We start from the raw sequence: 23,782 nt of genomic DNA, 5'->3' as shown, positions 1-23,782 counted from the left end.
GAATAGAAAGACAGAACTGGGTAAAATGATATTGCAATTTGGTACATAATGCTTGAAACCAATATTAAAAATGCACCCTCTTTCTCAGGGAATAGTTGTGTGCGTGATGTCATCTCTCAGAATGACTGCAATAAAAGTTGATGTTCATTGGTTCACAAAGGTCGCCAGATAGCATGCTCTCTGTCTACGAACCGTGATTATGATCTGTTAAGACCAAACACACTCGCTTGATAAATTTATGGAACAAGACGGCTTTTAAATGAGAACACACACAAAATACAAATTACTTGGGCCATTTTCAAATCAGTTTCCATCATTATTTTCTTTGAAGCTATTAATTAGCTCCTGCACGTAACATGCCAGGTAATAAATTCAGATTATAAAATGTTCACTCTAACCATTGTTAATCTTCCCACACAAATACCATCATGGATCAAGAACGGGAACCTGGAAGGCACTCACATGTTGCCATTCACACCAACACCAAAAGGCAGAAAAACTCAAAAGCTGGTGTGAAATTGAAATGTACATGGTATATAAATAATTCAAAGATGCTCGGAGTGATTTCCAGGCTGCAGTCCAATTGAAGAGTTTACTCAAGAGATTAGTTTACCGCTGAGTATGGTTTTGAATCATGGTGTACAGCAATTACTGTAAGCAAAGATATTGATGGTAAATGAGATGGAGGAAAACTTAAGTCTTCGTTTAGTCAACATCAAAGGGATAGAAAAAGCATTTACATGGAATGACAGTCAGTCCAGTTGTCATTTGAAACCCTGAATCAATGACAATTAGTTAAATTGTTGCATGGGAATCCATCTTTGGTGAGATCCAGCCAATTAAATCCAACAAAGGGTGTCAAGGTGGTCTTTTGTCACCAAGTGTCACTGTTAGACACAGTTGTGCAGCACACATGGCTCCTGCTCCTGTAGCTCTGGGCATGGATAACCGCTGTTGGCTGGTTTCAGTCGGACATAGCGAGTGCGGCGCTTCACCCCCATCTCTGTGCATTTCCCCATGCACAGACCCCAGGATGACCAGGTGGAAACCTCACAGTCCAAGGGGGTCTCTGCAATGAACATATCAATTAGTTGCAATTATTTAATCTCAAAACTCTATTGCAGCAGAGGGAAAGTATATCCCTTATAAATTTTAATGTAAAATGCAACCAGTTTTATTTTTTTAAAAATAGTGGTAATAAATTACTTACAACAATTTTCATATATATTACTCAATTATGATGAATTTCATTGAATGTTATGAAGTAAATGTGGTGTTGTTGCTTGAGGAAGGAGTGTTGACCAAGCCACCAGGGAAACCCACTGTCCTTTGGATAATGGCATAACATCAGGATCTTTTATCTACCGGTTCAGGAAATAAAGGATGGGATTCTCTGATGTGTTCCCCAACAAGAGGAAGAATCAGGCATTGTGGGAAGAATTGGGGATCAGTGCCCAAACACAATGCCCCGACCCCTGTTGGCGGTGTGAAAGAGATCCACAATGTGCGCTGCCAGGGGTGGGGTGGGGGGAGGTACATGACCCATTTACATCTATTAATGGACCTGTCACCCTATGCTGCTGCCTCCCATGATTCTCTGATCCCCGTGGCCGGGAATCACGTGGGCGCAGGTCACCTGTGGGGTCACAGCAATCGTGAACACGATGTGGTGGACCCCACCATGAGGTCCATCACATCAGGCCACGCTAGTAGAGACCATCCAAGGGCCATCTCCCCCACCCCAACAAGGCACTGCATCCCACACTTCCTCTAGCAGACTCTTTCCCTCCAGGCCCCCCTCCCTCCACAGGTAGCCCTATGATGGGGAGATGCCAGCTTTGGACTGGGGTGGGCACAGTAAGAAGTCTTACAACACCATGTTAGATCCAACAGGTTTGTTTTTAATCTTCACCTGAGAAAGGAGCTGTGCTGCGTAAGCTAGTGATTCAAAACAAGCCTGCTGGACTTTAACCTGGTGTTCTAAGACTTCTTACAATGTTTACAAACATTGGGGTTTCACCACTTAGGCCACACGACTGAAAAGGATATGAATGAATCACAGCTCCACATGTTTTTTAATGAGCTGTCAATCACAGACCATTATGAAAGCTATGAATGGCTTGCAGTTAATGGATCAGTGGAAACCATATGCAGACACAGCTGCTCTCCTTCCAGGAATGGACACATGGAGCTGCAAGGTAGGTATTACAGCTATAATGCTTCCCACTGCTCTCCAACTTCGGGGGGGCTTCCCTATTAAAGGGTCTGGTGGGGGGGGGGGGGATTCCTTCTTTTACGGAGGGGCCATATTGGGGGGGGGGGGAGAGAACAGCTGCGGGACTTTGCTAATTGGACCGCCCGCTTAAGATAGCCACATGATAGCAGGATTCCCTGGGAATCCCTCTTATTCCATGCCACGCATAAAGTTTGCTTGGCGTGGAACACTGAGTTGCATCCTGCTTTACAACCACAAGGGGATCATAAAACATGATCCAACGGCCACCTTGCCACCGGAAAGCAACTCACTGTGGCGCATCTTAGCTGATAAAAGTCAAGAGACTTGCGTTAGGATCGATCCAGTTTGCAATGTTGCGGTGTGAATCCCACCCATTGTGGGCGGAATCACTTTTTGGCAAATCTGCATATTAGAGCGAGACAGCTAGTCTCACTGTAATGTGCAGATTCCCGAGCTACCCAAGGCTTTGGGATTCATCCCCTATGCCTTGGAGACCTCAAGCGAGCGCTGTTCAGCTCTGGTCCCCACAGACGGGGACCAATTGCTTCAGGAGCCTCTTGAGATTGGGACGCCATTTAAAAATAGTGTCCCGATCTCTCGCCACAGAGGAGTTCCGGTGAGTGGACAAACAGGGCTTTATGCAGCCTCGGCCGCGCATTCCCCGCCGAGTACAATGCGGGTCTCGCGTTTCTTGCCACCGTGAGAGCCGGGAAACACGTGGCCAAGCGCGCTCGCTATGGGACTTTGTCCCAATTAGTTGAATCGCACCCGGAGTCTCCCAACCGAAGAATCCTGCCCAAAGCTTTTCATCCAAAGGACAACACCTCTGACAATGGAGCATTCACCTAAACAGTCTCCTTCACCTTGAGTTTTCACTCAAATAATTCTATATTTTTCTTCACCATTTTGTCATTTAGGAGTCTTACGTTGTCAAATTGGTTTTAAGTTTAGCTGAGAGAAAATTTTATTTGGACCCTTATTAAATTCCAGAAGCTGTAGAAGTTTAGTGGCCTGTTTTACCACATGCCCGAGGAAGAATAAAAATGGTTGGAAGTGGAGAAGGGACGAACTAGCCTCTTGATTCATAACTGTGCTTTGATAAATTTTGATTTTAAAATACCATTTAGTTTAGAGAGCGAATCATAACTGAACTGTTGACAATTTCCCTCCGCCACAAAAGGTATGTGAAGGGGGTGGGGGGGTGCTGTCAGCAGCCGCTGACCAGCGCAATTCCCGCCCCCGGCGCCAGAGAATTCGGCAGCCGGTGGGGGCGGGATTCACACCGCCCCCCCCGGCGTTTCTCCGACCCAGCGGGGGGGGGGTCAGAGAATCCCGCCCCTGGAGTTCAAATTGACCAGCATTGAACAATGTAGACAAAAATAAGACTGTATTGCAAGTGAAGTAGTTTTTAATGGGAGTGTTATACAACTCACCTGACACAGTGTCATCAATCTCATTGCTCATGGGAATAAGGTTGGACTGAGCTGGCAAAATCCCAATTAACCGGTTGTCCTTCAGCCTTGTCAGAAGTACTCTGGCTATCGGAGGGAGTTGTTTCACTCTGGGATAAAAGAACGAGTTTGCAGGGTGGTTTGGTGAGCTTGACGTTACCTGAATGATGAAGTACATCCAACATATCAAGTGTCAGATGAGTGTCAATTTTCTTGACCCATTATATTAATTACCTAAAACACCTTCTATTTCTTTATACTTTACACGTCGAATTGTATTTCTTTGCCAGTTAACAGGTACCTTAACATTACCAGATTTCTTGTAGCTTAGGTAAATTTATCTTCTATATTCACATAATCATAGCCTCTTTTAACATCTCAATTTTAACATCTCAATTTAAACCAACACTTTGTGATTCACAGATGAATATTTGTAAAGAAAGAAACTCAGCTTATATTATGGCCAAAATATCTCCCCTTGTATCTTACGGGAAGTAGAGTGCCACTGGTACGCATAGCCCTTCATCTCCTACTTGCATTGACTGATGATAGGGTACAGAGTCACAGACATATGCTACCCTTCATCTCCAATTGGCTCTCTGAACTGTGATGGCATACCTAATGTCCTTCTGTACCTCCAAAAGGGACAAGCAGTCTATGGTCATCTGGAACTATGGCGACTTTACCTTCAAAAAAGTGTCCTTCCTTATTTGACCCTTGGCAGTAAATATCAGATGGCTACCTCTTTTTTCATATTAAATCATAGATGCATCACAGCACAGATCAATCCTGTCATCAACACACCGTCCCACCGCCACACTCCAGGAAGCAAGCATGCAATCTCCTTGGTCTGTACCTCCTCCATTTATCAACTAAGCCATTGGTCCATTTAGAAAGATAGATTGGATATTTTAGACCATTGGAGATACTGACAAACGTACACCAAATTCCTATTTAAGGAGTTACACCTTAATTTTCATGATATGGTTACCTCGGTAATAGAGTCCTGGGGAATAGTAGCAAAATTTGGAGAAGAAAAGGTGAAACCGCTGTCTGTCCCGGCATCGTAAGGATACAGGTCTACAGACATTTGCTCTTTCCAGTTATCTCCTTCACATAGATTGATGCTGTCACCACCTACGAACCAATCTGGACTTGGTACAATACGAACTATGAAGGACATCTAGGAATAAGCACAAAGAATTTGGTTAATCCTTATGTATTGTGACAACGCAAGCAGAACAGTGAGCATCAGCTGGTTGGCAGTGCACTACAAACATTTCAACTTGCACAATGCGGATTGATTTTTTTTCCTCAGCTAGTTCCCATGCAGTGGGCAGGATAAGAAGGGGAAATAAAAATAACAAGATGTAATATATCCCAACATTTTCTGTTTTAATTTAACATTTTTTGCATTCAGTTCTTTGGTTATTCTCTTTTGTTCTGCAAAGGCAGTGTTTGCTATTAGCATTGGGAAGATGCTGGGTCCACATGTTTCCATGGAGTGAATGTGCTGAAGTCATAGAGGCTCACCGCAAGGAAGCTGCCCTCAAGAGTTCCAGAAAGCTTACTTCAAAATTATCACCAACTGCGCCCTGCATCACTGCCCCACTTAGTTACATTTATGAAATTTTATTCTCTGAACGGCTTTATTATGTCTGCGTTGCTGAATGGCTCACAGAAATGGTCTCCATACAGCTTTACAACTTTTGTGAGAAATACAAAACTGTACAATACAACCCATCATCTCTTATGACAGTATCAGTATTTCCAGTTCGTGACTCCTACTTGCAATTCCCTTTTCTACCTTTATTTTGTTTGACCGCCGAATGGGATGGAGGGTCAGATTGCTCAGCCAAATTTGCAGATGACACTAAAATAGGTGGGAAAGCAAGTTGCAATGAGAAATTTAGAAATGGATACGGAGAGGTTAAGTGAGTGGGCCAAAATTTGGCAGTTGGAATTTAACGTGGGTAAGGGGGAGGTTAACCATTTTGGTCAGAGGAGGAAAAAGGCAAATGACCTAAATGGAGAGAAACTTCAAACTGCTTCGGTGCAGAATTTTCTGGGTGTCCTTGTGCACGAATCGCAGAACGTTAGAAGGTAGAGCAGGTAATAAGGAAGGCAAATGGAACTTTGGCATTCATTGCTGATGGAATAGTGTATAAAAGTAGGGAAGTGCTGATGCAACTACATAGGGCATTGGTGAGACCACATCTGGAGTGCTGCGCACAGTTTGATCCCCTTACTTGAGGAAAGACAAATGCATTAGAGGCCCTACAGAAAATGTACACTAGATTGATTCTAGGGATGAAGGTTGTCTTATGAAGAGAGATTGGGCAATTTAGGCCTATGCTCACTGGAGTTTAGAAGAATGACAGGACATCCCGGCCTTGCATTAGCTTTGGCGGCACAGTAGTTAGCACTGTTGCTTCACAGCGCCATGGACCTGGGTTCAATTCCTCGCTTGGGCCACTGTCTGGACATTCTCCCAGTGTTCGCGTGGCTTTCCTCCAGGTGCTTCGGTTTCCTCCCGCAGTCCAAAGATGTGCAGGTTAGGTGGATTGGTCATGCTAATTTGCCTCGTAGTGTCTAAACGTTAGGTGGAGTTGCTGGGTTAGGGGGATAGAGTGGAGCTATGCACTTAGGTAGGGTGCTCTTTCAGGGGCCCATGTAGACTCGATGGGACGAATGGCCTCCTTCTGCACCGTAAATTCTATGATTCTACGATCAAATTGAGGTATAAAGGATGTTATTGGGGATTGACAGGGTAGACGTAGAGTGGATATTTCCCCTTGTTGGACATTCTAGAACGAGAGGCCATAGTTAAAGGCTGAGAGGTGGCAGATTTAAAACACAAAGGAGGAGGAATTACTTCACTCAAAGGGCCATGAATCTGCAGAATTCTTTATCCCAGGAGTGCAGTGGACACCAAATTTGAGGAGATCGATAGGTTTTTAAAATTAGTAGCAGGATGAAGGGTTATGTGGAGCAGGCAGGAAGGTGAAGATGAGGCAATGAAGAGGAGATCAGCCATGATCGTTCTGAATAGCAGAGCATGTTCGAGGAGTTACATTGCCTGCCCCTCGTTCTTATATTCAAAGCAGGTTTTTTTTAAATAATACATTACATTAAACAGTTTGCAGTGGTGAGTGAGAAAGGTGAGGTAGTGATGCCATTTCATCTCATTACTGTCTTAAGCTCTACACACAGGGTGAAGTGTCTGTCTCTTGCTCCTATGTTTCTTCCCACGCCTGCAAGGTTTGTGTTACCATGGTGACAATAGCCCTCTCAAGCAAAAGAATTGCCCTGCTAACCTTTCATCTTGCAAACATGATTCAATTCACGTTTGTAACTGGAAATAATGCAAAATGTTTTCTATTTAACATATTAATCTATCCCTCCTGCCCCATTGGGTCAATTTACAAATTCACAATTCCAGTACAGAATTTCATGACAGGGTGCTTTCGACAAACTGGGAATAATGCACAATGCCTTATCACATTGATTAAAATTAGCTCATGTGATGAAGGGGGGGAAAAAGGAGCAGGGCGGAAGAGAGCCGTTCAGCAGTAACAAATCTGGGAGTCAACTAAGAAGCAGGCAAAAGACAACAAATGCCATCTTAAATGGGGATGATGTGAGGGTGGGGAGAGCAACAGCAGGACGGAGGAAATGGGGGAGAAATATGGGGCGGGATTCTCTAATAATGGGGCTATGTCCCCATGCCGGTGTGAAAAGTGGCGCCAACGACTCCGGCATCAATGGCCCCCGAAAGGGAGGAATTCTCACCTTTCTAGGGGGCTAAGTTGCCGCCGGAGTGGGCTGCGCAGCTTCAGCCGGCGCGGAACGGTCCGCGCATGCGCGGAACAGCCGGCGTATTTCCGCGCATGCGCAAGGGTTCCCTTCTCTGCGCCGGCCCCCGGGGCAATATGGCGGAGCCCTACAGGGGCCCACCGCGGCAAAAATAGGCCCCCACGGAACCAGCCCGCCGGCCGATCGGTAGGCTCTGATCGCAGACCAGGCCACCGTGCCCCCCCCATCCCCTCCTCCAGGACGGCCCCCGCACACTCACCTTCCAGGTTCCGCCATGTGGGAGGTGAGTAATCCATGCCGGCAGGACTCGTCCAAACTCGTCCATCGCGGCCCAGAGAATTGGTGGGGGGCCGTTGTTAAAGGCCCCCAACTGGCGTGGCGGGGATCCCATGGGCGCCCGAAAAACGACGATTCTCAGACCCGGCCATGCTGCCCAAATATTGTGGTATTTTTGCAATAGACGTTTAGCAAACCACCCGTAATAAACGGTCACAATTTATCCACGCGAAATATCAAGGGAAATGTGCAGCATTTATACTGGACTTCAAAAGGGTGAAAACCTGTGCTAATGTTCATTATACCCGCAGCTTAACCTCTCCCCATATGCCTGACCGATATTCAGGAGAAAAAGGCTGCCAGTTTTCCATTCTGATAAGATGGAATGCCTTGAAGTGGACGATGCCTTGAAGTGGGCGGACAATCGATGCCGATTGGGGTGTCAGTATACAGATAGATGCTCAGGAGGATCTTTCCTGGAAATGTAAAGGCAAAGTGTTCAACTGCTTTTGCATTAATCCTTGAATATTTCCAAGGACTTCTAAGATTCTGTTGGCAATTTCAAAACCAATAATGCGCACAAGATCAGCAACGAGTGACATAGCTTCAAGAATTGTACTAACCTCAATATTTTCTTTTGATGCATTAACATTGGATAAAGAGCTCTATTGTACAGTTAACCTCAAAACTCAGGAGACGTGGACTCACTAGCTGGGTCAGCATGTATTGCCCACTCCCAATTTCCCTTGAACTGAGTAGTTTGTTGGGGATCTGGCCTCATAATCAGGAAACCCAGGAGAATGCTCTGGGGACCCAGGCTGAAATCCCACCACAGTATGGGTGGCACAGCAGCACAGTGGTTAGCACTGTTGCTTCACAGCGCCAGGGACCCAGGTTCAATTCCCGCTTGGGTCACTGTCTGTGCGGAGTCTGCACGTTCTCCCGGTGGCTGCGTGGATTTCCTCCGGGTGCTCCGGTTTCCTCCCACAAGTCCCGAAACACGTGTTTGTTAAGTGAATTGGGCATTCTGATTTCTCCCTCTGTGTACCCGAACAGGTGCCGGAATGTGGCGACTAGGGGATTTCCGCAGTAACTTCACTGCAGTGTTAATGTAAGCCTACCTGTGACAATAATAAAGATTATTACAGATGGCAGGAAATCTGGAATTAAACATTTGAGAACATGAAACTGTGGTTAAATGTTGCTGAAAAAAATCATCTAATTTCATTAATGTCCTTTAGGGAAGGAAATCTGCCACCCTTACCTAATCTGGCCTACATGTGACTCCAGGCCCACAGCAATGTGACCGTCTCTGAAATGGCCAGGCAAGCCTAAGTCAATAAGGAATGAAACTGGCCAGACTACCTGGCATTGACCTGGGCACTGGAAATTACAATGGTAAACTCAACCCTGTCGACCCTGCAGAGTCCTCCTTACTAACATCTGGGGGCTTGTGCCACAATTGGGAGAGCTGTCCCACAGACTAGACAAGCAGTCATTAGTCATACTCACGGAATCATTCCTCATCCTCGCCATCTATGGTCCAACAAGACAACCCATCAGAGGTTGCAGTACCTTGGTATATAGTGGAGGGGGAAGGAGAGGGAACTGACCTGAATTCTTCCTGTGTGTACCCGGACAGGCGCCGGAATGTGGCAGACATGTGACAATAAAAGATTATTATACCCCAATCTACCATTACCATCCAAGCCAGGGGATCAACCCTACTATCGTACTAAATGGGTAGATTTTGAACTAACTACTCAAGACTGGGCATCCATGAGACACTGTCGTCCATCAACATCAGTGCAAGAATTCCATACAACCATAATCTGTAACCACATGGCCCAGCATATACCCCACTCCATTGCCATCAAACCAGGAGATCGACCCTGCTTCAAAGTGCAGGAGCAGCATCAGGCACACCTAGAAATTAGGTGTCAACTTAGGGGTCACAGTCTGAGGATTCAGAGTAAACCATTTCAGACAGAGATGAGGCGACATTTCTTCACCCAAAGAGTGGTGAGCCTGTGGAACTCATTACCACAGGAGGTAGTTGACGCTAAAACATTGAATATATTCAAGAGGTGGCTAGATGTCGCACTTGGGGCGAATGAGATGAAAGGCTGTGCGGAGAAATCAGGATTAGGCTATTGAGTTGGATGATCAGCCATGATCGTGATAAATGGCGGAGCAGGCTCAAAGGGCCAAAAGGCCTCCTCCTGCTCCCATCTTCTATGTATCTATGTATGTAACCTGCTAACTGGCGCTCAGTTTGGAATTCACCAGGGTCGCTCAGTTCCTGACCTCAGCCTTGGTTCAAACATGGACAAAAGGAGTTGAACTCCAGAGGTGAGGTAAGATTGACTGCCCTTGACATCAAGGCAGCACTTGACCGAGTGTGGCATCAAAGAGCCCGAGCTAAACTGGAGTCAATAGGGATCAAGAGGAAATCTCTCCACTGGTTGGAGTCATACCTGGCGCAAAGGAACTTGGTTGCTGGAGGTTAATCATCTCTGCTGCAGGACATCACTGCAAGAGTACCTCAGGGTAGTGGCCTAGGCCCAACCATCTTCAGCTGCTTCATCAATGACCTTCCTACCATCAGAAGGTCAGCAGTGGGATGTTCACTGATGATTTCACAATGTTCAGGACAATTTTGTGACTCCTCAGGCACTGAAGCAGTCCATGTCTAAATGCAACAAGACCCGGATAATATCTAGGCTTAGATGGACAAATGGCAAGTAACATTTGTGTCACAGGTGCTAGGCAATGACCATCTCCAATAAGAGAGAACCTAACCATCACCCCTTGACACTCAATGGCATTGCCACCACTGAATCCCCCACTATCATCTTGGCTATTGCCACTGACCAGAACAGAAACTGAAGCCATATAAATCTGATGGCTACAAGAGCAGATCAGAGGCTAGGAATCCTGCAGCAAATATCTCAACTCCTGACTCTCTAAAGCCTGTCCACCATCTACAAGGCACAAATCAGGAGTATGTATTGGAATACTCTCCACTTGCCTGGATGAGTAAAGCTCCAACAACACAAGGAGCTTGACACCATCCAGTACAAAGGAACCTGCTTGATTGGCACCCCATCCACAAATATTCACTCCCTGTAACTGACGCACAGTGGCAACAGTGTACACCATCTATGTACTACAGGAAATTTTCAAGGCTCCTTCAACAGCCCCTACCAGATAAAGGGCAGAAGACGCATGGGGACACCGCCACCTCCAAGTTCCCTTCCAAGCCACTCAACAACCTGACTTGGAAATATATCACCGTTCCTTCACTATTGCTGGGTCAAACTCCTGGATGTTCCTCTCCAACACCACACCAGTTTCCTCTCCAACACCACACCAGTTCAAGAAAGAACTCCCACGACCTCCTCAAGGGCAATTAGGGATGAACAGTAAATACTGTTGTGCGCATTGATGTCCACATCCCATAAATGAATTAAAAACCTGAGAGATATTCTACTCAGAAACGGTGAAAAAATAGTTTAGGATGTTGTGGAAAGGAATGCTGAAAAAGATGCTGATGACTATTTCAAACAAAGGGGTATATTAGTCCATGAGACCGATCTGGTTTGCAAGGCGTAACAGCTTTCGGGAATCCCGGGGGAGGACTCTCCCAGGAGCTACCGGCTGCGTTGCACCCCTGTTCTGGCAGGATGCGGCCCTCCATGTGCAATCAGACAGTCTTTCCAACTTGACCTCTGCATGCAAGATCTCAGACTACCCACTCAAATTTGTTTCAGACGGAGTCCCATTCACTAGCAGCTGTATTTCATCCAAGGTCCATGGATATGGTTACCACCAAGGCCCATGTCAATGAACCCACTTTCATTTGGGTCACGACAATCCTGATGGCTCAGAATTGCTGGAAACTCCCTTTTCGAAGCCCTTTAAATAGCCCAGTGGGCCCTTGTGCTGCAAGGGCCCACTGGGCTATTGGTCTTGTTCAATCCACAATCTCTTGCCCCTCCTGTCTTTAGCTGTATGTCTGTCACAACTGTATAACACGCACAGTAACATGGTACCCCCCCAATCCATTTTGGTCTTGAAGGAGTATTGCACAAAAAGATGGGATGCATTTATATTGATTTCTGAGAAGCAGCACTGAGCATTATATAATTATATAGGCAATGACACCAATTGCTAGTGTGGGTAACTGTGCAGAGTAAAGCAGCAGTCTGCACTGAACATACCTCGTTCATGAAACTCCTTTCGTTTGTCAGCCTCCGTGCCTCCGAGCATCAATCACGTGGACACAAAACTGACGAGGACATTGACCAGAGCTTGCCAGCCACCGGGGAGGAGAACATAATCGTTGGCAAAGTACAGAATTTGAGGCACATTGATCAAAGGCTAAGAATTTTGAGGAAAATACATTAGAGAGGATCTAATCAAATTAATTATGGGAGGCACAACACCCAAGATATCGTACAGGATTTCCAGGAAATCCATCCAAAATCTAGAAGAATTGAGTCCGTCTACAACATTAGCCAAACTACCTGATTGAGAATGCTATTTTAGTGACAGGTCAAGTGTTTGTGTTGATAATTCTAATAATTTTGGTATGTTACCTACAGCATCTAATTTAAGAAGTTAGGGACACTTGCCAATAGCTGAATTCATCAAGAGCCGATTGTGAGAAGTCAATAAGGTGGGGAATTGTAAGAAACAGCAGCATCATAGAATTGTAAGCCAGTTGAGATTTCTCAGCCTTCTGCAAGAACTAACACTGAACAAGGTTAGTCATGTTAAATGAGGGCTTACCACAAGGACCCATTATGTGGCCAAAGCCATGAAGAATAAACCTCTTGTAGGCCTTGCTGGTTTGAAAGAGGTTGGGAAAGGAGCTTTAGTGATTCTCCCTCCTATTTAACCATCTGTGTGGGAGAATTAACAAGTGACAACATTTTTTGTTGGTGGGTATCCCACTTTGCTATCTGAAAAACTCACCAGGGAATTTGTTCTCATCAATGCTGGCTGCCCCACAATTATTTAGCAAGCATTATTTGGCTGAAGGCTGGACTTCTGGCATCACTGTGAAGGAAGGCCCACCTCAGTGCGGCCAGCCAGTCAGATTCGCCGGCAGCTCAATCATCTCAGCAACACCACTGGGAGTGTTGGTCACTGGTCAGACATGCAGTCCCCTGAGGCAAAGATCCAGGAGCCAGAATGCTAGCACGTGTAGGGTGGTTCATGGTAGGGACTGGAGGGGTAGCACAAGTGGCAGGTGGATCATAGTGGAAAGGGAAAGAGTACACCAGACCTCGAGTGTGGACACGTGCTCGGAAAAGGGGACCCATGGAAGAGGTGTCACACCTTCCCAATTGAGGCCCAAGCAGGGTTCCCTCCCCCTCTCCCTTTCATCCATGTCCTTAATCCTCTTCCACAAAGGCTCAAAATAAAGTTGGGAAAGGAAGCAGCCCTGAAGAGGTCATTGACTGGCCATTTGGAAGGGCTAATGGTTGGGGTGGGCGGTGGGGGGCACCTTAGGACTTACCCATCTCCCTCCTGTAAAATTTCAGACAGGTCAGGGGCAAACAGCAGGAAGCACCCAGGAAATGTTATGGGCTCCTTCCCCACCTACCTGAAAACCTATAATGGGGGCCCATAGATTTCTGTCCAAAATCTCTATACAAGAGATAAGCGAAGAGATGATCTCCTGTGTACCTTAGGTATCTATTGAATGGACAAACATAATTAAAATGAATGATTGGTGTGTGATATCCACTGATCCCTAAAATAAGGTGCATGAATGATGTGCGATGTCCACTGACCCCCAAAATAAGATACATGAATGAGCAATCGAGAGAAGAAAGGCAGACAGAGGAGAGCTCCCAACAGTGGCTGATAAACCATTCTCACCTATTGCAGGTTGGATATCTACTATGATGGGTGTTCTCTTTTCAAGATCACTCAACAAAACACGTGACCCTTTTTTCCAATAAGGGGCAATTTAGCATGGCCAATCCACCTACCCTGTACATCTTTGAATTGTGGGGGCTGAGACCCACGCAGACACGGGGAGAATGTGCAAACTCCACATCGACAGTGACCCTGGGCCAAGATCGAACCCAGGTCCTAAGCGCATGAGGCAGCAGTGCTAACCACTGCGCTGCCCTTCTTGACCCTTTTAGCTAACCTGCCATCCTCGATTAAATGTTACAATTCGGCACAAGATTCCATTTGTACTGGCTCCCTGTTTAATTTTCCAAGTGCACCTTAAGAGCAGGCTTCTTCCCCCAGAGGGTGAGCCTTATTTTTTGATCAATCAGGTATCTTGCATGCAAAGAAGCTTAGCAGGATGCTCAAGAGGTATCAAACCAAGGAACTGAAAATTCTACATGTTGAATTTCTGTTTGCCTGGCTCTCTCCTCCCATTAGTCAAAAGACCTAGGAGTCAAGACCTGGGGATACCCAAATGGGGAGATAGATTAGACTCAGACAGTGCATGTTAAAAGCAGAAACTTGTTGATAGAGTATTGGCCAACTTCCTACGACTTGTCCATTAGAGAATTAGCATGCAGGATTGTCAGGAGCAAATGGAAAACATTCCATTAAGGCCCTTCTCCTCCCCCACCCCCACGGAGATCGGGACCCCCCCCTCCCACACACACACAGATCAGGACCCCCCCCCCCCAACCCCACAGGGTTGGGAGCCCTCCCAAGCATATGAACCCATGGGCGGCACATTAGCACAGTGGTTAACACAGTTGCTTCACAGCGCCAGGGGCCCGGGTTCAATTCCCGCTTGCGTCACTGTCTGTGCGGAGTCTGCATATTCTCCCCGTGTCTGCGTGCGTTTCCTGCGGGTGCTCTGGTTTTGTCCCACAGTCTAAAGATATGCGGGTTAGGTGGATTGGTCAGGCTAAATTGCCCTTAGTGTCCAGAAAGGTTAGGTGGGGTTACCGAGATAGGGTGGAGGTGTGAGTTTAGGTAGGGTGCTCTTTCCAAGGGTCAGTGCAGACTCGATAAGCCGAATGGCCTCCTTCTGCACTGTAAATTCTATGAAATTGCAATCCCCAGGGATGATGTGGACTCCAGGTTCCATTAGTGAGTCTGCTTGGTCCTCGTAGTTGATTGCCACATCTACCATGAAGGACTGGCTTGCGTCAAGTTGTGAACTGCCAAGATTATCCCTGAGCCTGTAAAGCCACAAATAATCAACAACTCTCCACTGCACCTTAGATTGTAATAACGCAGCATCGCACCGTCACCCAATTACCATTCATTCCCATTTCCAGCAGGCACCAGTACAAGTGTAGAGCCCCTATCACTGCCTGGCTCGACTCAGCATACTAGGGACAACAATCCACTGAACCTCCTGGCCTGCATTGCCCTACTAACAGATACTGATGAATCTGTTACTTCTATTTGATCTGCAAGGACACCACACTCCTATTGTCTCCTCATTTCTATGACAATAAGTGGGCCAAAGCAATTTCACGTCGTGTGATGTCTTATGATGAATCCTGATGAATACACACATAAGGGATAACTTTAATTACTGCCGATGGTCTAAAATGGATTACAAACTGGTCACTTATAATGTAACATTTGATTCCTTTTCATTCTGTGAGATGTGGCTATAACAGGCGAGGCCAGTAATTGTTACCTAGCCCCTGCTGCCCTTGAACTGACTGGCTTGCTGGGCCAATTCAGAGGGTAGCTAAGAATCAACTGTCATGATATTCAGATAAACATCATGGTGCAAACATACATACACACTGATGGACAGATCAACAGACCAATCAATACACACACAACATCACAGCCAATCACAGGCAAGAGCATACACACTATAAAACGGGGAACACGACACTTCCCGCTCATTCCAGCAGGAGACAGCTCAGGGCACAGAGCTCACAGCAAGCCACTCAGACATTCACCATGTGCTGAGTGCTTCTCCAAGATAGTGTTAGGGCTAGGTCCACAGGTTAGAGGGTAATGAACGAACCACAGTAACCAGTTTACAGATGATGTTATTGTTAGTAATAAAACTGAGTTGTACCATCCGCAACCGTGTTGGTTCGTCTATGTAGCAGAGCACCCAACACGACATCAACCACATTACTGTGGGTCTGTCTGGAGTTAGATGTAGGTCAGACCAAGTAAATATGGCAGACTTATTTTCCTCAAAGGACTGAGACTAGCTTTTATAGTCCAGATTTAGGCATTGGATTTAAATTCCACGAGTTGCCATGATGGTACTTGAACATGTGTCCCCAGAGCATTAGCTGGATTACACTTGGGAGAGCTAGCATGGACACAATGGGCCAAATGGTCCCCTTCTGTGTTATCATTATAGGATAAATCATGTGTCCCAAGGGTAACAATTTTTTAATTAAACAAGCCCCCCCCCCCCCCAGTTTAAGGTAATTCTATTCAATGTTTTAACATATTCGTTCAGATAATTCAGAGAAGATGAAATCTTTCCCAGTACAGGTTATAGGCTCGGCAACACAAGTAAGTGGATACACACAAGAGAATCAAAACAGAAAATGATGGAAAGACATCAGCATCTATGGAGAGAGAAACAGAATTAACGTTTCAAGTCTGGGTGACTCTTCGTCAGAGCTGGAAAGGACTGGAAATAGGAGGACCAAAGAGAAAATGCTGGAAAATCTCAGCAGGTCTGGCAGCATCTGTAGGGAGAGAAAAGAGCTAATGTTTTGAGTCCAGATGACCCTTTGTCAAAGCTACAGATGCTGCCAGACCTGCTGAGATTTTCCAGCATTTTCTCTTTGGTTTCAGATTCCAGCATCCACAGTAATTTGCTTTTATGGAAATGGGATGACATTTATATTGTAGTGGGGTGGAGGGGAGGTGGAGCAGTAAGGATTGGATATAGGGCCAGTGGTAGGTGGAGACTAGGGAAGAGATGGGCAGCACAGTAGTACAGTGGTTAGCACTGCTGCTTCACAGCTCCGGGGTCCCAGGTTCGATTCCCGGCTTGGATCAATGTCTGTGAGGAGTCTGCACGTTCTCTCCGTGTCTGCGTGGGTTTCCTCCGGGCGCTCCGGTTTCCTCCCACAAGTCCCGAAAGATGTGCTGTTAGGTGAATTGGACATTCTGAATTCTCCCTGAACAGGCACCGGAACGTGGCGACTAGGGGATTTTCACAGTAACTTCATTGCAGTGTTAATGTAAGCCTACTTGTGACAATAAAGATTATTATTATTATAAGAGATTGACAGAGATGTTGTGGGACAAAAAGACAAAGGGAATGTAAATGGCGTGATCATGGATGGCTAAGAAGGGTGCTGATCAGAATGTGTTACTGGCAGAACAAAGAGAAGCAGTGTGTCAAAGGATAACCTGAACATGGAACAGATGGCCCTGGTAGGGTGAAGTGGGGGGAGGGAAGACAATAATGAGGGGAAAACAGATTGATGGATGAAAATAAAATGGATAGAAATATTTAAAAGTGAAGATGGAGGCGAGAGTTCACAATCTGAAGTTATTGAAATCAAAATGTTAAGTCCGGAAGTCTGTAACATGCTTAGTCAGAAAATGAGGTGTTGTTCCTCCAGTTTGCATAGGGCTTCACTGGAATATTGCAGCAAGTAAGGACGGGCATGAGAGAGCAGGATGGTGTCTGGGTCCTGCTTCCGGACATACCAAAGGTGTTCTGCAAAGCGGTTACCCAGTCTGCATTTAGTCTCTCCAATGTAGACTCAACCACATTGGGAGCAGCGAATGCAATGGACCAGATTGAAGGAGGTGCACGTGAAGCGCTGCCTCACTGGAGAAGTGTGTTTAGGGCCCGAGATGGTGAGAAGGTCAAGGGGCAAGTGTAATCACAGAATGTGCGACATGGGCAGGTGCCATGGGAAGAGGGTGAGGTGTTGGGGGTGATGGAGGAGTGGACCAGGGTATCCAAGGGGGAATGGTCCCTGCAGAACACCAGGAGGAGTGAGGGGAAGATGTGTTTGGTGGTGGCACTATGCTCGAGTTGGCGGCACTGGTGGAGGCTGGTACCTCATACAGACTCAAAACATTTACTGTTTCTCTCTCCACAGATGCTGCCAGATCTGCTGAGTCTCTGCAACATTTTCTATTGTTATTTCAAATTTCCAACATCTGCAGTATTTTTTATGTTACTCACAAGGGAATGCCTGGCATGCACGTCAAATTCAGTCGAAGTCTGTGCTATGCCGTTTGGGATAGCCGGTGCTGAGAAAACTCCGTAGACACTCTGGATTTTCTCGCCTGATGCTTCCACCTCTCGCATCAAAGACCACGCCTCACCTTTCTCTGCAAATTCCCGCACTCCATTGCTGGCATATTCACCCACCCGCCACATGTGGTAGTCGCTGCTGTGGGTGACCACTGTTTTAGGAAGAGGGAAATAAAATGTTTCAGTAATTTAATCGTGTGAAAAAAGTATTCCATGATATTGTACCCCAGAAGAAACAGCATAATTTCAGTTGTTTTTTTCAAGGGACCTGGGAGTCACGGGCCAGTCCAGTGTTTATTGCCTGTCCCCAATTGCCCCTTGAATTGAATGTCTTGCTCGGGCCTTTTCAGAGGGCAAGAGTCAGCCACATTCCTGTGAGTCTGGAGTCACATGTAGACCAGATAAGGACAGATTTCCTTAGACCATAGAATTCCTACAGTACTGAAGGAGGCAATTCGGCCCATCGAGTCTCCATCAACCCTCTGAAAGAGCACCCCCGCCCCGGCACACACCCGCCCCACCCCATTAACCCCATAATCTCACCTAACCTACATATCATTAGACACTAAGGGGCAATTTAACATGGCCAATCCACCTAACCTGCACAGTTTTGGACAGCGGGACGAAACCAGAACACCCATGCAGACACGGGGAAGAAAGTGCAAACTCCATACAGACACTCCAGGCTGGAATTGAACCCGGGTCCCTGGCACTGTGAGGCAGCAGTGCTAACCACTGTGTCACCATGCCACCCTGATATTATTGAGCCAGATGGGTTCTTAAACAATTCAAGACAGGGAGCCTATTCGATAGCCCCATATCTCTGCACGATACCAGGCAGTCAATGTTGCCTGACTAAGGGAAGTAGGCTCCCTTTTAAGATAGGGAGAGGGTGCGTGAAGGAGGTGGGGGATGATCCAAGCTTTTGGTTCCTTCACTAAAGAACAGCTTTACAAAAATCATCAGCGCTCTTTGCCAGTATTCAAGGAGACGCGTGCTTATAGAACTCTTTTCTTCATGACATCGGCACATCACAAAGCACAGTGGATAGCACTGTGGCTTCACAGTGCCAGGGTCCCAGGTTTGATTCCCCGCTGGGTCACTGTCTGTGCGGAGTCTGCACCTTCTCCCCGTGTCTGTGTGGGTTTCCTCCGGGTGCTCCGGTTTCCTCCCACTGTCCAAAGACGTGCAAGTTAGGTGGATTGGCCATGATAAATTGCCCTTAGTGTCCAAAAAGGTTAGGAGGGATTTTTGGGTTACCGGGATAGGGTGGATGTGAGGGCTTAAGTGGGTCGGTGCAGACTCGATGGGCCGAATGGCACTGTATGTTCTCTGTTCACATTTCAGCCAATGAGTTACTTATGAAGCAGTTACTGTCATGTCGAACAACACAGCAAGGTCCCACAAACATCAGCAATTAAACTGCTTCACCCGAGGACAGATGAAATCCCAGTTTAAAATCTCACCCAAAAAGGGTACTATACCAAGCCACCCAAATTAAATCAACTACAACAGTGAGCCAGGGACTTCCAGTGCTGCTACGGAGAACAACTCAACAGCTAATTTCAGGATGCACAACTAGAAACATACATAGACAAACAGAAGCAGGATGAGGCTATTCAGCCCTTCGAGTCTGCTCTATCATTCATTATCATCGCGTCTGCTCTATCATTCATTATCATCGAGCCTGCTCCATCATTCATTATCATCGAGTCTGCTCCATCATTCATTATCATCGAGCCTGCTCCATCATTCATTATCATCGAGTCTGCTCTATCATTCATTATCATCGAGTCTGCTCTATCATTCATTATCATCGAGCCTGCTCCATCATTCATTATCATCGAGCCTGCTCCATCATTTATTACAATCATGTTTTTAAAATAAATTTAGAGTGCCCAATTCATTTTTTCCAATTAAGGGGCAATTTAGCACGTTCAATTCACCTCCCTTGCACATCTTGTGTGTTGTGGGGGCGAAACCCACGCAAACATGGGGAGAATGTGCAAACTCCACACGGACACATTACGATCATGGTTGATCATTACGTTCAATACCTGACTCCACCTCTACCCCCCCCCCCGCCCCCGCCAACGATGAGCATGGAGGGTTTTCTCCTAATTGCCCCACCCCACCCCCACGATGAGCATTTTCTCCGACTTTGAAGGCAAAGATACAAAAACCAAGCAAGGTGGATTAAATCTTTTCATGAAGCCTCAAGTTGTTTTTAATTCTTCTATGGGTCATGGGTGGCGCTGGCTAGGCCAGCATTTGTTGCCCATCCCTATATACCCTTGAACTGAATGCTGGGCCATTTCTGAGGGCAGTTAAAAGTCAACCACATTGATGTGGCTCTGGAGTCAGATGTAGGGTAAAGACAACAGATGTCCTTCTCTAAAGGTCATTAGTGTGGATATGATAATGTTATGGTCACCATCTCGAAAATAAAGGATACCCTGCTCCACAAATAGCACTTTTTTTAAAAGAAAAAAGCAAATTCTATTTATACCCAACAATATTTTTGGATATAAAAAAAGGCCAGGAACTTCTGAAAGAGAGAAGTCCCTGAAAAAAGCATTTGTATGAGAGATTGGTTTATCCCAATGGATATGCACACACCAAGATGAAAGCAGGAAGGAACACGGTTAGACAAGCCAATTCAAGGGGATACATTAAATAACAGCAACACTCAAGGGGACAAAGAAGGTCAAAGGCCAAAGCAAAGTACTAATGTAGCATGGAAAGGATGAAAATACACCCAAGACACTGCCAATCAGGTATGTTCCCATTATATAGAGACTGAGTAAAAAGGGAACATTTCATGCAGTTATATATGCCTTTCATGATCTTAGGTGCCCAAGAGTGCTTTATGGCCAATGAATTGCTGTAGGGAACGTGGCAGCCAGTTTGTGCACAGCAAGTTTCTTACAAATAGTAATGTGATAATCAACAGACAATCTGTTATTCTGTGATGTTTGAGGGATATAAATAATGGCCAATGCTTTGTACTGCCATTATAATCTGGAACTCTGGGTCACAGATTGACATGACCCATCGTCACTAGACAGATGGCAGGTTTATTCTGGCACTTGCTTTAAACCAATCAATTAATATTAGTTAGAGTAGGTGTGTTACTCCTGAATACAGTGTATTCCATCCTCTCGAGAGACTAGCACATGTCTATCTGATATCATGGATACATCATCTACACCATTCATCAACATATCAATTCTACTAACCCATTACACTACAGCTAGGGCACCAGGGCTAACTCCCATGCTCTTCAAAACAGTGTCTGGGACTTTCTGTTGGGCTGGAGTCCCTCAAGCTAGTTTTAGAGTTAACCTTTTCAGAAAACAAACATTTCCTCTTCCTCATTTTTATTTGAAGGCATTGGCATGTAGATTCACCAACTAATCTTGTCCTTCCTTATTAAAATGGACATTGCTCCACTTTTAAAAGCTGTTTAATAGTGAAGAACAGAATAGTTATTGGTTTTAATGTGTTACACGAAGGACAGCACCTCTGACAGTGCAGCATTCCCTCAGTACTGGAGTCTCAAATCCCCCTCCCCCAGTGCTTAGCTTTCTCAGATTTAACTAGAGGTTTATGGAAGCATAAACCTTCTGTGCCTCAAGGATAACTGATTAATGGTTGTACCAAATTTTGGTCCCTTCTTTTTTTCAAAAACGCCATCCAACATAATAAATGCGGCTCATGTTATACTACAACTTACAACATTACAGATTCAGAAGGATGGTTCTGCAATCGAGGAACATCAGTTAATTGGATTAATTGGAGCGGTTTTGAAGAGAAGGTGGAGAGAAGATTTGATAGCGGTATCCAAAAACCACGAGCAATCTGGGCTGTGATCCCTATGGGGAAACATCCAGAATCGGGGACACAGATTGAAGGTTATTGGGGGGGTGGGAAAAAGAGATCTGGAATGCAGGAGCTGAGAGTGTGTGGTTATAGTCAATCAGCGAATTCAAAAAAGACAACTGGAGCATTATCTGAAATAAAACGACTGGCAGGGCTACGGAAGAGGGGGGGGGGGGGGGGGCACTCGGGGAGTGACACTGGCTGAGAGGGCCATCACAAACAGGTCGGGCCGAACGCTGAAGCCGTTCTAGGATTTCACAGGGACGATTACAATTGCAATGATTTACAGAATGACATGGGCGGCTCCAAATAGAGGTTAACGTTTTCTCTGGAGATAAGTCCATCCTTGGGTCGATTAGAAGTTCTCAACATAACAAAGTAACTGAAGCCAGAGTGCCGCCTGGGATAAACTGAGAAACCCTTTCCCGGCCGCTAGGAGGCAGTGCGATCCTCAAAGTAAATCTTTCCAAAGTCCATTCGAAGAGGAGCAGATCCCACTTGGACCAGGGGAGGGGGAGATGGTTTATGGGGCGAAATTGAGATGGGGGGGGGGGGGAGAAAAAGTTATTTATTTAAAATGGCTAATTAAAGACAATAATAATTTGGTTTTAAAGGCAGTCGAGCCCATCAGAAGTCCAGGGGACACAATCTACAATATTTTTTTTGGGGGGGGAGGGGTGGGGGGGCAGGATGATAAGAAACTTAATTCAAGTTTGATGCAACTAAAACTGACTCAAGAGAGCGTCAGATTGAGCAGGTAGTGGGGCTGCCGGAATCACACACTTACCCATCAGAGGGGACCACTGCGCCGGGGGCCGGTAGAGCGGGTACTGCTTGGGGAAGGCGGTGCGGCTCCACTTGCCCGTAAAGATGAGGCTGTACTTGGCTCGTCCCCCTGCCGCACATAGGGGCTCACCGTCCACCGGCAGGCACCGCACACAGCCGAGCACCGTTACAAAGAGCGTCCCCAAAACGCTGCACACTGTACAGGTCGCCATAGCTGCTTCGAGGGAGGGGGAACAGGGGATTAGTACTTTTTAATGTGTACATCATTGCACATAGTTATATTGCATATAATTATAAAATCTTGATTACATTTCACCATTAAAATCACTGCAGTCGACGTCTTTTATACTGGAGCGTATAGATATTTCCATGTTACGTTGCATTGCTAAATTCTACATTAACTCGCCCTGCCCAAAGAGCGGAGGCTGGTGTTAATTCAACACTTTTATAAAAATAAATACGGGAGATTAACACAAGGGAGCGTCGGAGAAGAAAGTTGTTTGTAGAAAGGTGTTCCCAGGAACTTGGCTCCCCTCCCCAAAGAGATTGAAGAGAGATTTTTTTTAAAACTGCAAATGAGGGTAATCAGCTGAAAATGCACACAGTCTCAGATAACTTTCTGTTCCAATGCAACAGTGCAGCATACTCACTGAATGCTGAGTTGGGACTGGGACCTCTGCACAAGTCAGCTCCGACTCACTGGCTATTTATGCTTCTGCGGAGTTCTCGTTAGTCGAGTGATTATGGTAACCTTTCGACCTAGCATTGAAAGGGTGGGCAGGCCATAATATCCATTTCGAGATGTTTAGAGGTGTAATATTTCTCCCGCTTTGTGCGTTGTCCAAAGCATCCTTGACACTGATAGGTCTAAACAAGAAATTGTAAAAACGTAAATCACCCAACACCAATAGATCATCTCGTCCAGAGGAGTTCATTACCGCCCTAAAACTGCCACATTTCCGTTGCGAGTTGCTGTTCTGCAAATCTAGAGTTACAAAACAGGCTGCAGGAACTCTGAAACCTAACGAGATCCACAGAACCTATCCGACGAGCAGAGGAACTATATGTGCCTCCTACTAAAAATAAATCATTTCTCCAAAACGTCAATCCAATGTGACATCAATTCCA

At 45.9% G+C, this 23,782-nt stretch overlaps 1 protein-coding gene across 3 annotated transcripts; it reads right to left on the bottom strand.

Moving 5' to 3' along the window:
* Nucleotides 1-573: 573 nt before the first annotated feature.
* Nucleotides 574-23,553, bottom strand: spon2b (spondin 2b, extracellular matrix protein). Of its 3 annotated transcripts, none has more exons than XM_072497551.1 (6): nucleotides 23,305-23,553; nucleotides 22,656-22,871; nucleotides 17,915-18,138; nucleotides 4,679-4,870; nucleotides 3,670-3,847; nucleotides 574-1,069 (listed from the first exon to the last, which is right to left on the bottom strand). In XM_072497551.1, exons 2-6 carry the CDS (start codon nucleotides 22,864-22,866, stop codon nucleotides 891-893), a joined length of 984 nt encoding a protein of 327 aa, XP_072353652.1. In that variant the 5' UTR covers nucleotides 22,867-22,871; nucleotides 23,305-23,553; the 3' UTR covers nucleotides 574-890. The 3 variants fall into 3 exon arrangements, with proteins under 3 accessions (XP_072353652.1, XP_072353650.1, XP_072353649.1); XM_072497549.1 differs by having other exon boundaries at nucleotides 22,656-22,868; nucleotides 23,305-23,551; XM_072497548.1 differs by lacking the exon at nucleotides 23,305-23,553 and adding an exon at nucleotides 22,964-23,098 and having other exon boundaries at nucleotides 22,656-22,868.
* Between the last annotated feature and the right edge of the window lie 229 nt (nucleotides 23,554-23,782).

This window comes from Scyliorhinus torazame, chromosome 3 (assembly GCF_047496885.1).
Source record: "Scyliorhinus torazame isolate Kashiwa2021f chromosome 3, sScyTor2.1, whole genome shotgun sequence".
Classification (NCBI taxonomy): Eukaryota; Metazoa; Chordata; class Chondrichthyes; order Carcharhiniformes; family Scyliorhinidae; genus Scyliorhinus; species Scyliorhinus torazame.
Note: the sequence above shows the minus strand (reverse complement) of the source record. Positions and strands in the feature narration are given on the sequence as shown.

Coding starts and splice junctions, on each gene's coding strand:
- spon2b (XM_072497548.1), bottom strand. Junction 3,848..4,678: donor CCCAGGACTCTATTACCGAG/GTAACCATATCA, acceptor TTCATCATTCAG/GTAACGTCAAGCTCACCAAA. Junction 1,070..3,669: donor GATTGATGACACTGTGTCAG/GTGAGTTGTATA, acceptor TGTTCATTGCAG/AGACCCCCTTGGACTGTGAG.